Source organism: Hyperolius riggenbachi, chromosome 3 (assembly GCF_040937935.1).
Source record: "Hyperolius riggenbachi isolate aHypRig1 chromosome 3, aHypRig1.pri, whole genome shotgun sequence".
NCBI classification, from domain to species: domain Eukaryota; kingdom Metazoa; phylum Chordata; class Amphibia; order Anura; family Hyperoliidae; genus Hyperolius; species Hyperolius riggenbachi.
The window spans coordinates 197,412,228-197,427,457 of NC_090648.1; the positions used below are offsets into that span (position 1 = coordinate 197,412,228).

Sequence of the window (15,230 nt, forward strand, 5' to 3'; positions counted from 1 at the left end):
ATCATACCAAAAACTAGCATGTGGCTAGTTTTTGCAGGTATGACGAAAAGTCAGAAACATCTGGACTGCTGCATGCTTGTTCAGGGTCTATGGCTAAAATCATTAGAGGCATAGGAGCAGCAGGATAGCCAGGCAACTGGTATTGCTTAAAAGGAAATAAATATGGCAGCCTTCATATCCCTCTCACTTCAATTATCCTTTCAATGATCAGGAGCAAACAGATTGATAACGTGAGTAGATAGATATTTTATAGTGATAGATATTTTATGAAAAAAGCACTGCGCAGAAACAGTTCATCAGCTTGTTCTATCCTATGGAGAGTGGAAGGGCAGAACAAGCAAGACCCGGTCTGGTCCACCAGTCACACGCAGAATGTACCATCTGAGGTGACTGGAGGAGGAGACTGGGTTGGCCAGCAGCGGATAAGAGCGTCCCGGGAGGAACGGGAAGGGAGCCCACAGCCTAAAGAAGCCACAGGTAAGTATAAATGAATGTTTTTTGTTGTCTCTGGTACACTTTAAAAAAAAAAAAAAAGTTAAAGTTAATAAACTGAAAGAAAACATATTGTATACGTGCCAGTTTATTCGCCCATGCGTTATTCACCCATCCTTGTTGGTATAGTGTTGTATTCCCCTCTGTAAAAACATTTAGGCAAATTCGACTGCCTATCACCTGTAGCTTGACTCACATACAAAAGCCTTTTACCAACCATCCTCCATGAGTGGAAGACGAGCAGGGATTTACTGTGTGGGTGAGGATGTAATATGTATGCCTGTGTGTCCAGATTAAGCTACGGCTCGATCAGTCAAATTCACCCAGTTTGACAGAGGCAATTACAGTATTGCACTTTATCAACAGGAATTTTGAGAGGGGTTGAAGAAGTAAACCAGTGGGCCAAAACACTCAACCTGTGTACATAAGGCTTCCTGAACTTGCACATGGGGCCTTCAGTTTATTGCATTTTAAGTCACTTCAGTTATACCTGGGTGCACAAATCAGTTTTGTATTGTAAAAAATCAAAGTACCTGCATACCAGGATTAACTCCTGCCAATATAAGGAAAGAAAACATGATGCATTTGCACAATAAATACTAAGTGTCTCAAGGGTTTCCCCTGAAGTTTCAACCTGAATGATTTATGGGGAAGGTCTGAGGTACTTAAACAACCTCCAGCCCCTGGCAGCCATCCTGTGCCCTCGCCGCAGCTCCAGTCGCTCCCGGTCTCCTCCAGTGCAGATGCAGACCTCGCCAGGTCGGCAGCTACTGCTCTTTAGCATGCGGCTCACAGATTTGCACTGACGTCATCCGGACTGTTCTGCGTCTGCACAGTAGTCGGGATGACGTCAGCGCAATTCTGAGAGCCGCTTGTGCAGGCGCAGGCAACATCTTGTACCAGAGGAGAGCCCGGGCCACCGGCAGGGAGCGGAGCTGCAGCGATGGCTGCAAGTGTTTTTTTAATGCAGCTTGGATGTGTCCTATAATTAAGTCAAGCATACAAAAGGAGAAACAGGTATACCAACCATTAAGGGGCACTACAGCGAAAAACTGTAAAAATGTAAAATATGTGCAAACATATACAAATAAGAAGTACATTTTTTTCCAGAGTAAAATAAGCCATAAATTACTTTTCTCCTATGTTGCTGTCACTTACAGTAGGCAGTAGAAATCTGACAGAAGTGACAGGTTTTGGACTAGTCCATCTCTTTATAGGGGATTCTCAGCAAGGCTTTAATTCTTTACAAAGATATTCCCAGAAAAAATGTAAACAATCATGCAGGCCAGCGTCCCTGCTCCCTACACAGTTTTTTGGCAGTTGGACAGAGCAACTGCCATTCACTAAGTGCTTTTGAAAATAAATATATCCCGGAGAATCCCCTATAAAGAGATGGACTAGTCCAAAACCTGTAACGTCTGTCAGATTTCTACTACCTACTGTAAGTGACAGCAACATAGGAGAAAAGTAATTTATGGCTCATTTTACTCTGGAAAAAATGTACTTTTTAATTGTATATGTTTGCACATATTTTAAATTTTACAGTTCTTCGCTGTAGTGCCTTTTTAACTTACAGTTGACTGAGCAACAAAACGTTAAGAGTCAAATATCTTAGGCCATGCCTTGTTTACTTAAAGAGAAACTCCGACCAAGAATTGAACTTTATCCCAATCAGTAGCCGATTCCCCCTTTTACATGAAAAATCTATTCCTTTTCACTAACAGACCATCAGGGGGCGCTGTATGGCTGATATTGTGGTGAAACCCCTCCCACAAGAAAAGTACGTACTCTTGGCAGTTTCCTGTCTGTGAACCTTGCTGCATTGTGGGAAATAGCTGTTTACAGCGGTTTCCAACTGCCAAAAAAAGCATGCAGCAGCTACATCACCTGCCAGCAGTAAAAATGTCACCATGTAATAAATGTCAGAATGTAAATCAGGGATTTAAAATATTTCACAATGGGCAAACACTGACTAAATCATTTATATATAATTATTGTAAAAATGAAGCCCCTTTTTTATTTCATTATTTTCACTGGAGTTCCTCTTTAAAGCAAAACAGAATACTCGTTATGCTTTTTTCTTTTTAATCTCAAGCCTCATTTTGATTTGTATTATTCAGAGCAGATTCATCCTCATTCCGAAACATTATCCCCATTGTTAATCTAGGCATTCTCCTGATTTGAATCAGCGTCACTATCTACATAAGAGTAGCTTGCTCAATTAAACTTTACTGCAGTCTGCATGCATGGCACAGCTAAGCAATTTGGGCTTTGGCTTTGCAGCAGTACAGGAGCTGTAGCATTATCAGAAAGTCGCGTCTCCTAGTGGAAAGAGACCTTTCAGCATAATGAGCATAAAAATGTACCAATCCAGTTGCTTTATCACCAATCTTAATAGCTGGATTCACAGTGGTCCATTGCAAGACGCATGCATTATGAGCGTGAACTGCTATGGAGACTGGACTTAGACTTTAAAGAGAACCCGAGGCGGGGTTCTTACGTCGCAATCCCCATACAGAGGCTGGGTCTGTCTAGAGCCCAGCCTCTGTTGCTAGGTAGTTTCCTCCAAAGACCCCCCTGCGTGCCGTCAGACCCCATAAAACACAGCCGCGCTATGCGGCTGTGTTTACCTCACTAACGGCAGTCTCAGCTGCTCCCCCGCCTTCTGAATCGCTCAGGTCCCCGCCCGCGTCCCTTCCCTCCAATCAGCAGCGAGGGGAGGGACGTGGGCGGGGACCGGAGCGATTCAGGAGGCGGGGGAGCGGTGAGACTGGCATTAGTGAGATAAACACAGCCGGCTGCGGCTGTGTTTTATGGGGTCTGACAGCGCGCAGGGGGATCTTTGGAGGAAACTACCTAGCAACAGAGGCTGGGCTCTATAGACAGACCCAGCCTCTGTATGGGGATTGGGACGTAAGAACCCCGCCTCGGGTTCGCTTTAATACAAAGCCTGCACACAGTACACTAGAATAGCGTGATCTGTTACAACGCAGAGTTGTGAACAGGCCCATAAGATTGCATGGGCAGTTGACATGCAGAATTATTCTGCAAAATAACCAAGTACAGTGACCTAGCCCTTAAAGGTCAGTAGAAGGGGGCTTATACTTACATCTGCAACAACATCGTGGTCAGAAAAGGTTTGTACGTCTTGGTTTTCGTTATCCTAAGAAAATAATTGAAATTTAAAAAAAGCAGATCAATTCTGTTCATCGATCACAACAGAGAAAAATCAAAGCTTTAAATATTTTCCTCCAGCTTTGAATTAGTCAAATTCCAGATTCTAAATCACTTCAGATAAACATTATTTAATGCTGCACCAAGCCAAAAGAAAAACTGCAGAGAAGCACAGCAGGAAATTAGATCTCTGATCTTGTTCATTTTGAAAGGTTCTAAAAGAAAGCAGGTGGTGGCACACTCCAACCCCGTACACCACTAAAAAATATAATTGTATGTGTATATACACATATAATTGTATGTGTAGATACACATACATATATATTAAAAAGGGGGTACTACATAGTTGCTTTACCAGGTGGGCAGGCACATACTCAGTAGCCTATTTGAAAAGGTTTTCATGAAATCCTCCTACTCTTCTGCCTATCCCAGAAACCCCTGCTGCCTCCTGGAGTCAAGTCAGAGGAATGCATCTCTGAATTCACCAAATGCACTTTTATCTAATCCTTAGGGCTGGTTTCGGCGGTGTCACGTGTGGTCTTTCGTCCCCACAGGGGGACATTAGCCGTGACGGTCAATTGCCCCGGGACGCTACAGGGTCACCTCGAACGTCAGGGAAAATTGGGATCTGAACGCCGTATTCGCGCAAACGCCAGTAAAAGCCAGGTACAAACGCTCACATTCACGTCAATGGGAGTGTTTAAAACAACAAGTCCTGAACGCCGGCGGTAAACGCGTATGAACCAGCCCTTACTCTTTTCTAACTCCTAATTGATGATCAATCAATGGGAGAAGGGATATGATCATAGAGAATTACAGGGCCATCAAGAAACCCCCAAGATTTTTTGAGATTATAAGCGACTTAAAACAGGTTTAGTTAAAGTGACCCAGAGATGAGAAAGTGACCCAGAGATGAAGAAAGCGGCCATTTATTTACCTACCCGGGGCTTCTTCCAGTCCCATAAGCATGGCTGTGTCCCTCACCATCCTCCTACAATGTCCCGTTCAACGGCTCAGTGACACCAGTGGCAGACCTTCTGTGCATGCACGGGCCACTGACGTCACTCAGACTGAGGATTTTGGGAGGACTGCGGAAGGACGGCGAGGGACACATCCATACTTATGGGGCTGGATGAAGCCCCGGGTAAGTAAAAAAAAATGGCAGCTTTCTTCATCTCTGGGTCAGTAAAAGTAAGTAAAAAACCGGCAGTTTTCTTTATCTATGGATCACTTTATGACTGTGAAGCTGTCCATACACTTCAAGTCAGTCTGTTGTGTTTCCATACCCACTTTTAAAACAAATGGTACACATGTATGTACCTGCCTTGCCTAACTTATTTGGTTGCTAGTGGGAATGTATAAAATTTAAAAAATGTACAATAACTCATCTGGCCATTGCATTCCACACCACTTCAAGTCAATGGGAACCGTGCTTTTAAAAAAAAAAAAAAAAAAAAAAAGCCAGATACTTTCCTAATGCTGGGTACACACAATGCGATTACCCGCTCGATCCGTGGGATCGATCATTTCAGACATGTTCGATCGGGTTTCGACCGATACAGCTGTCGATTTTGCATACTTAACATGCAAAATCGACGGCTGTATCGACCGAAAATGTCAAAAATAATAGTTTGATCCCGTGGATCGAGTGGGAAATTGCATCGTGTGTACCCAGCTTAAGGAGAGGGAAGGCTCTGGGTCCTAATGAGCCTTCCCTCTCCTCTCCCGATGCCCGTTCCAGTGCAGGATCCCCTGTAGCAATATTTGACTAAATTAGTCAAATACTGCTGTCTCCGCTGCTGAGGGGAGGACTTGGAAGTCTTCGGGGAGCCCGAGTGCTCCAGAAGACGGGCCCGCTCCATACTGTGCGTGCGCTCGCGCTTGCACAGTGTAGAGCAGCCTATCTTTGGGAGGAAAAATCAATTAACCCTTCGCACACTCACATGCAAATGTTCAAACAAATGCATTCACAGATTTACTCATCCAGGCACAAATGTTATCCCTACAGCTAAATTAAAAGCCAGGGTTTTAGTTCACAGAAGAATGCATTCTTATGCTTAGTCACCTATACTGCGTAGAAGTACCCAGGTAAACATAGGTGTCCTAACTCTGACCCTGTAACATGCATAGTGCAGACATGCAAAAACATTCATTGCATCAAACCTATCAATGGATTAGGAGCACACATCCTAACTTCCTCTCCTGGGAAAGACAGTGCATCTTACCAATCGCACAAGGGAGCTAATGTTATGTGTCCATGTGCACCATGCGCATGCACCAGCATAAGCTGTCTGCATGCTGACAAACATACAGGGGAAGGGGGGAGTGCACCAAATTGGACCCTAGCCACAGGGGGTCAATGATAAGAATAAACATACATTTAGTTAGGATGTGTGCTCCTAATCCATTGATAGGTTTGATGCAATGAATGTGTTTGCATGTCTGCACTATGCATGTTACAGGGTCAGAGTTAGGACAGCTATGTTTACCTGGGTACTTCTACGCAGTATAGGTGACTAAGCATAAGAATGCATTCTTCTGTGAACTAAAACCCTGGCTTTTAATTTAGCTGTAGGCATAACAGTTGTGCCTGGATGAGTAAATCTGTGAATGCATTTGTTTGAACATTTGCATGTGAGTGTGCGAAGGGTTAATTGATTTTTGCTGTTTCTGGCCACACCCCCTTCAGCACCTCCCTTTCCCTAATAATTTATTTAGTGTCCTAGCTAGAGGCGATGTGCCTGGATATACAGTGGAGGAAATAATTATTTGACCCCTCACTGATTTTGTAAGTTTGTCCAATGACAAAGAAATGAAAAGTCTCAGAACAGTATCATTTCAATGGTAGGTTTATTTTAACAGTGGCAGATAGCACATCAAAAGGAAAATCGAAAAAATAACCTTAAATAAAAGATAGCAACTGATTTGCATTTCATTGAGTGAAATAAGTTTTTGAACCCTTTAACAATAAAAGACTTAATACTTAGTGGAAAAACCCTTGTTTGCAAGCACAGAGGTCAAATGTTTCTTGTAATTGATGACCAAGTTTGCACACATTTTAGGAGGAATGTTGGTCCACTCCTCTTTGTAGATCATCTCTAAATCGCTAATGTTTCGAGGCTGTCTCTGTGCAACTGAGCTTGAGCTCCCTCCATAGGTTTTCTATTGGATTAAGGTCCGGAGACTGACTAGGCCACTCCATGACCTTAATGTGCTTCTTCTTGAGCCACTCCTTTGTTGCCTTTGCTGTATGTTTTGGGTCATTGTCGTGCTGGAACACCCATCCACGACCCATTTTCCATTTCCTGGCAGAGGGAAGGAGGTTGTCGTTCAGGATTTCACGACACATGGCTCCGTCTATTTTCCCGTTAATGCGATTAAGTTGTCCTGTGCCCTTAGCAGAAAAAAACCCCCAAAGCAAAATGTTTCCACCCCCATGCTTGATGGTGGGGACGGTGTTTTGGGGGTCATAGGCAGCCTTTTTTCTTCCTCCAAACACAGCGAGTTGAGTTAATGCCAAAGAGCTCTATTTTGGTCTCATCAGACCACAGCACCTTTTCCCAGTCACTCACAGAATCATTCAGGTGTTAATTGGCAAACTTCAGACGGGCCTGCACATGTGCCTTCTTGAGCAGGGGGACCTTGCAAACCCTGCAGGATTTTAATCCATTGCGGTGCAATGTGTTTCCAATGGTTTTCTTGGTGACTGTGGTCCCTGCTAATTTGAGGTCATTCACTAACTCCTCCCGTGTAGTTCTAGGATACTTTTTCACCTTTCTCAGAACCATTGACACCCCACGGGGTGAGATCTTGCGTGGAGCCCCAGAGCGAGGTCGATTGATGGTCATTTGTGCTCCTTCCATTTTCGAACAATCGCACCAACAGTTGTCACCTTCTCTCCCAGCTTCTTGCTAATGGTTTTGTAGCCCATTCCAGCCTTCTGCAGGTCTACAATTTTGTCTCTGACATCCTTGGACAGCTCTTTGGTCTTTCCCATGTTGGAGAGTTTGGAGTCTGCTTGATTGATTCTGTGGACAGGTGTCTTTTATACAGGTGACTAGTTAAGACAGGTGACCTTAATGAGGGTGACTAATTGAGTAGAAGTGTCTAACCACTCTGTGGGAGCCAGAACTCTTAATGGTTGGTAGGGGTTCAAAAACTTATTTCACTTAATGAAATGCAAATCAGTTGCTATCTTTTATTTAAGGTTATTTTTTCGATTTTCCTTTTGATGTGCCATCTGCCACTGTTAAAATAAACCTACCATTGAAATGATACTGTTCTGAGACTTTTCATTTCTTTGTCATTGGACAAACTTACAAAATCAGTGAGGGGTCAAATAATTATTTCCTCCACTGTATGCATGTTTATCTTTGGGAGGACTCTGCTCCCAAAGTCCCCCATGGTGAGGTATTGAAACGGAGGAGCTGCTGCCGCAACTAGGGCACCAGGAGAGGAGAGGGAAGGCTCATTAGGACCCAGAGCCTTCCCACTCCTTAAGTATCTGGTTTCTTTTTTTTCTTTAATATCCGACTCCCATTAGCTTTCAGTGTTTTCTCCTTTGAAGGAGGAGATACTGGAATACTGGAACACAACCAACCATAGGAGGAGACTAGGGCGAGTTAATACACCCCCCCCCCCCCCCCCCAACAGGCTGCAGGTGTAAAGCCTCCAATACGAAACTCAGAAAAAAGCACATGAAAGCTCATGCCTAGTGACTAATGACTTTTAGTGGTGAACAAATTCACCTCAAGCCTTTATCTTTATCACTGAGGGCAACCAATTTATTTGTATCTCTTTAGATTGTAAGCTCGCAAGGGCAGGGCTCTCTCACCCTTTTGTGTCTTGGAATTTGTTACATAATAATATTAATCATATTAATGTTGTCACCATAATTACCATTGTATTTTGTATCAAATCTGCATCTTGCATCAATCCTTTCACTCATCCTGCGGCTGCTGCTGAAGGGTACATATTTAACCCCCCTCCCCCCAGGTCGGCAGCCAGCAGCAGTTAGGAACCAGCCAGACCGGCACATAGCAGCCGCGCGGTGGATTTTAATTGCTGGATGTGATGTCACTTCCTGCATTTGAATTCACCGCGCGGCTGCTATGTGCCGGTCTGGCTGGTTCCTATCTCCTGCTGGCTGCCGATCTGAGGTGTGTTAGAGGCAGCAGCAGCACGGTGGAGAACAAGGGGGGGGGCTGTAAATAAGTACATTTAAGCAGCCGCAGCATGGGGGAAAGGGGGTTTATGGTGGAATCATTTGACGGTAGTTGGGTAATTATGGCTGTATTCCGGCTGCAAGTCAAAATGCATTTTGTGGGGAAATATGCTACCAATCTGATTGCATTTTGTGGGGAAATCTGCTATCACTCTATTAGCATTTTGTGGGGAAACTGCTGCTAGATTTTTTCCCCCTCTTTTTTGGGGGGTGGGCGCATGCCCACGAAGTTGGACAGCACTGGTGTATACCATTGTCTGTGTTAATTTGTACCCCATGTTTGTTTCTTACTTTTTACAGCACCACAGAATATGTTGGCGCTTCATACATCAATAATAATAATAATCTCAGGCTTAACATCTGTTGCTCAAGTTTGCTTAACCACCTGAGCGGTCTGGACGAGCTGAGCTCGTCCAACACCGCCGGAGGTCGCCGCTCAGGCCCTGCTGGGCCGATTTTAATCAAATAAAAAGCAGCACACGCAGCCGGCACTTTGCCAGCCGCGTGTGCTGCCTGATCGCCGCCGCTCTGCGGCGATTCGCCGCGAGCAGCGGCGAAAGAGGGCCCCCCTAGCCGCCTGAGCCCTGCGCAGCCGGAACAAAAAGTTCCGGCCAGCGCTAAGGGCTGGATCGGAGGCGGCTGACGTCAGGACGTCGGCTGACGTCGATGACGTCACTCCGCTCGTCGCTATGGCGACGATATAAGCAAAACAAGGAAGGCCGCTCATTGCGGCCTTCCTTGTTTATTCTGGGCGCCGGAGGCGATCGGAAGATCGCCTCCGGAGCGCCCTCTAGTGGGCTTTCATGCAGCCAACTTTCAGTTGGCTGCATGAAATAGTTTTTTTTTTATTTAAAAAAAACCCTCCCGCAGCCACCCTGGCGATTTAATCAGAACGCCAGGGTGGTTAAAGTGAACCTCCGGACTAAAAATCAACTCAGCAGCACTGAAAAGGCTTTGTGTTTCTTTAACAGTTTCACAGCATCAGAACTTTGTTTCTCTTATACAAGCCTCATTTTTAGCTGCACAGAAGAAAACTGCCCGGGCTTTTTTCCCCTGATGCTGTGGATGAGCATGATGGGATTTCTGATTTTGTTGTTCTCGTTCTGCTGTTTTGGTGCAATTTTTTTATTTTTACATTTTGAATTTGACATTTGAAGCCTAGCGTGTTCAGCTGGGAGGGGTAATCAGGACACAGGATAGTTGGAACTGTGTCTCCTGCTCCTTGTCACCTCCTTTCAACCAAAAAGATGGCTGCCCCCATGACAAAGATGGCAGCCCCCATGAATCACAAACATTTGCCTGTTCTTTTAAAACAGGGTGGGTAAGAGATTATATTACCTATCTATTCTAATTAACATAACTAATGTAACTTGATTACAGTATGTTTGTTTAGGCTGAAGTTCCCCTTTAAGAGTAAACTTTGGAGGAAACAAAAACAAGTGTTTATTATGTACATGGTTTTTGAAGTAATTACTATACAATGGCAATTCTGGGAGAGCAATTGAGTAGGTAATTCCAATGCCGACATGGTGCAGATGGCACTAAAAGCAAAACTTAAAAAGGTTTTATCCAATGCTAGGTACACACGTTTTAATTTGCCATCAGATCAATTGGTTGAATTGATTAAATTTGATACTTTCTGCCCTCGATCAATCCCATTATCAATAAGAGCAGATTGAACACAAGAGAAATGATTGATTTGACCTGTCGATCTGATAGGAAATTGCATATTTGTGTATCTAGCATTAGTGATAACTCAGCTTTACTACAGTAGCCTATACTAAGCGGTCTGTGTCCATCATAAACGCTCTTTCCTGGCTAATCATGGTGGCAGACTGCATAAATGGAAAAGTAAATCGCTACACCCAATTTTTATTATAGCTTTTATTTAAATGGCAGCAATGACCGATACTATTATTTCGGGCCTATTAGCCCTTCCTCAAACTGCATAAGCCGTGACGGCTTATGCAATTTGAGGAAGAGCTAATAGGATCGAAACAGCACCTGTCATTGCTGCCATTTAAATAAATGAGCTATAATACTATTGGTGGTGCCGACCGCTTTTTGTTACCACAGCTGTTGCCCCGTGAGGCACAGGGGCTGGTGTACTGGCACACCAACAACTCCAGTGGGTGCTCCTCCATACCTTTGTGTACACCCAATTTTTATTACACACATCCCATTTAACTACTGCAAGATATTACCCAGAAAACAGTTTTCACCATGAAGATTAGATTTTGTGTTGAATTTATGTAAAGGAGAAACAAAAGCAAAAATGTAAACAAGGCTCACAACTGGATTAAAATCACAATAGATCAACATACATCCATGCTAATACAGATATGCATCTCTAATGTTGGGGCCTGTGCAAGTGCAAACATCAGCATGGCTGTGCAGAGCTTGATCTGGGTGCAGGGACTGTCTCCACCCACATATTGATCTTACTTCCTGATAACCTTGCACCTCAGCAGCATGGATGAAGGAGATGGGCCCATTACAATTTGGGCAGAGGTGGCCACTGCACCCAGGTCAACATCTGTGCAAACAGGTTGATGGTTGAATCTTGACACCAGCGAATAATCCACTAAACTCCAGTAACAGAGCATTAACTAAGCACTATCATTACTCTACATGGGACTATTTATTTTAGGGTCACTTAATGTTCCCTTTAACCTCCCTAGTACAGCACAACAATGCCCTCTTGAGCTCAAGTTTTTTTTTCTTCTTCTCTCTGATCACTGATTGGCTCACAGTAATCAGAGGGTCAGAAGCCAATGGGATGGTCTGATTAGTGCACAAAACTCACCTGTCGTTAGATAGAGTTTAGTGGCAGTTTGTGGCAGCGATCAAAGCGAGGGCCAGAGAATTTAAATCCATGCAGTGTCAGGATTAAATATCCACAAACACCACGGAGATATAAATATATGCTGCCACTAAAGCAGTTAAAGTGTACCTGAATTCTTGCACAGAACAGAAGGAAAACAGAGAAATTAACCCTGTATGTATTTAGAGAGTTTAGTTTTTTGTTCTCCTCCACCCCCCACCTGCACTCCCATCTCCAGTTGCGTTTGTGAAATAATCTTTTTCAACTGACCATACATACTCAGAGATGGGACGTTAGGAGGATGGGACGCTCACCCAGCTATAACGAGTCTTTCTGATCGGCTTACATTTTGTTTTGTTTGTTTTTTAACACATGTTTGAGCATTGTGCTGCAGTGCCAAAACTTTACCATGCATACAAAAAGCACATGACAATGCATGTTAAAGTATACAATAACTGGAGGGCGCTGCTCAGACAAATGTGTTGGAATACAGGACTAATACTGTATACACTGATTCTTGCTGCAACCTTCTCAGGTGGGGTGAACCCCCGTTCCCCACCGTTCAAAAAGGAGATACAAACAATATATTGAGAGGTGCGCTGAACAAATAAATTCCTACTATGTGAAATTGAAAATTTCTGTATTTATTTCATAATAAAATGTACATAAAAACCTACTGGCATTCATAACATCCACAACACCACACCGACACACTGTTAGCATTCACTGTTACTGCACCAATATGCATGGGTGTCCTGGTTCCCTTAAAAAATACACCTGCAGGTGTCTTCCACTATAAAAATAGGAATATAAATATAAAATAAAAAATGATTGTGCACATGCGTACAAGCCAACGATAGAGATAAAAAATGGAGTCCAGGGAATGTGATAGTTGTGTGCGGAGATAATATCAGTCTATCCTCAAACTTCCAATATAATCACAAACAAGTCCCCGACGTTGTTGCAATCATTCAATTCGTTCAGGTATATATTATCTCACCCTGTGTTCCAATAGCGTTTTGCTGTTCCAAGGTAAACACCCCTCTAGGTACTCCACCCGCGGCTAGGAACACTTGTGTATCTATCTCACCTCATGTGGTGTGTCTCCCGTAGGGGGTAGTGGTGTCCTAGTTCCGCATCAGCTCTGAGTAGCTAGTGTTCCTCGGGTGGCTGGTCCCAACGAACCTCCTCAAAGATCAGCAACGGGAAGCCGGCTTACAGCGTCGTAGCTCACCCCACAAACGGCTTCCGGTTCTCTGTTCCTCCGTGATGACGTCACTTCCTCCAGTGCGTCTCACACGCTGCGCAGGTCACTTCCTTGCGTTCCACCCAGCTGGGGTTGTATTATGTACTCTCTGTCAGAATCTGGTGAAGACGGTCGTTACCGTCGAAACATGTCAATCATCTTTACACTGCAGTAGTGGTGAAGGGGCGCCCCATTCTACCTACTAGTCAGCGCACTTCAATTGCTTGAATCGCCCGAGGAGAGTACATAATACAACCCCAGCTGGGTGGAACGCAAGGAAGTGACCTGCGCAGCGTGTGAGACGCACTGGAGGAAGTGACGTCATCACGGAGGAACAGAGAACCGGAAGCCGTTTGTGGGGTGAGCTACGACGCTGTAAGCCGGCTCCCCGTTGCTGATCTTTGAGGAGGTTCGTTGGGACCAGCCACCCGAGGAACACTAGCTACTCAGAGCTGATGCGGAACTAGGACACCACTACCCCCTACGGGAGACACACCACATGAGGTGAGATAGATACACAAGTGTTCCTAGCCGCGGGTGGAGTACCTAGAGGGGTGTTTACCTTGGAACAGCAAAACGCTATTGGAACACAGGGTGAGATAATATATACCTGAACGAATTGAATGATTGCAACAACGTCGGGGACTTGTTTGTGATTATATTGGAAGTTTGAGGATAGACTGATATTATCTCCGCACACAACTATCACATTCCCTGGACTCCATTTTTTATCTCTATCGTTGGCTTGTACGCATGTGCACAATCATTTTTTATTTTATATTTATATTCCTATTTTTATAGTGGAAGACACCTGCAGGTGTATTTTTTAAGGGAACCAGGACACCCATGCATATTGGTGCAGTAACAGTGAATGCTAACAGTGTGTCGGTGTGGTGTTGTGGATGTTATGAATGCCAGTAGGTTTTTATGTACATTTTATTATGAAATAAATACAGAAATTTTCAATTTCACATAGTAGGAATTTATTTGTTCAGCGCACCTCTCAATATATTGTTTGCATGTTAAAGTATACCTGAGAAGGGAACTTAACTGGCACTTCTTCCAGCTGCCTGTATTTTGTCCATTCCCTTTATATACTCCCAGTCTGCTTCCTTATGCCTATGTAAACCCTGTGAAAGTCCACAACCGTGCTCAATCAAAGACTCCCAGCCACACCCCTCCCCGACTGCGTTCCTATGGCTGTTAAAATTTCTGACTGCGCAAGCACAGAACTATACTGTACGCAAGAGCCCAATGGAGGAGCCATGCGGCATAGAACCCTGCACAGTACCCGCAACCCAGCTGTATAGTGGACCAAGAGGACATTGACAACAGAAGCTCTAGGCAAGTAAAAATCCCTTCGTTCCCTTAGTACCAGTTATACTTTAAAGCTTGGGCATTTTCACTGTGAACTAACCCTGAATGGGTAGGTAGCATGTGATTCAAGGCTTATTTGCATGCTACTTGACATCTGCATTTTACACACAGCCTTCTTGCTATGTAGATAATAATGTACCTGGTACCTTATTTGCACATAACTGTTGGAGTGACCAATTGATGCTCTTTCCCATCATGGCCAGCCCTACTCTACAGGTAATGTCCTCACGCTGTTTAAATTATTTCTCAAATGGAAGGGGACAGGGTACGGAAAAAACTGTAGGGCATCCTGCCACTATGGAAGCTACATGCAGTTAAGAGTTAGACCAGGTAATCTCAGCCACTGCGCCCATTAATTTGCCATATTACATTTTGACACTCGTTACACAAAGACAAAGAACTTTGGCAAACGCTTAGAGCGCTTATTAACGGGCATTAAAATTATAGAAAGTGTTTGAAAGGTAATTTTGCCCATGAACTCACATGCTCAAACAAAAGTTCACCACCAAGAAAACCGTATAATTGTCAGAATTATCTAAAGATTAACTACAGTGATAGAGAGAACATTATTCAAGTACAAAACCACTGGGAAATAATCATAAGGGGCGGGGGGGGAATGAAATGTAGCTAAAGGTTAGTCATAATTTATTAAACTCAGCTTTGGACAGCTTTAAACTCAGCTTTAGACAGTTTTTACTCAACTTATGATTGGTAAACAAGATCTTGCAATTCAGTGAAGTAAAACTGGCACATCTGATTATGCAAATCATCATAACCTGAAGTTTTTGAAAACTGAAGCAAAACTAATATTTCATGGTTACAATTAAGTATGCCATAGATAAAGGTGCAATTTATGATCGTTCACATGGAAAATGCTCAAAACTCTTTGTTCT

The 15,230-nt window shown here is 43.8% G+C and overlaps 1 protein-coding gene across 3 annotated transcripts in view; it reads right to left on the reverse strand.

The window, feature by feature from the left end:
• SLTM (SAFB like transcription modulator) overlaps nucleotides 1-15,230 on the reverse strand; it is a 116,412-nt gene that overhangs the window by 48,241 nt on the left and 52,941 nt on the right. For all 3 annotated transcript variants that reach the window (XM_068275523.1, XM_068275525.1, XM_068275524.1), the window contains one exon: nucleotides 3,602-3,655. In XM_068275523.1, the coding sequence (XP_068131624.1) occupies nucleotides 3,602-3,655 (54 nt within the window). The remainder of the gene's footprint in view (nucleotides 1-3,601; nucleotides 3,656-15,230) is intronic.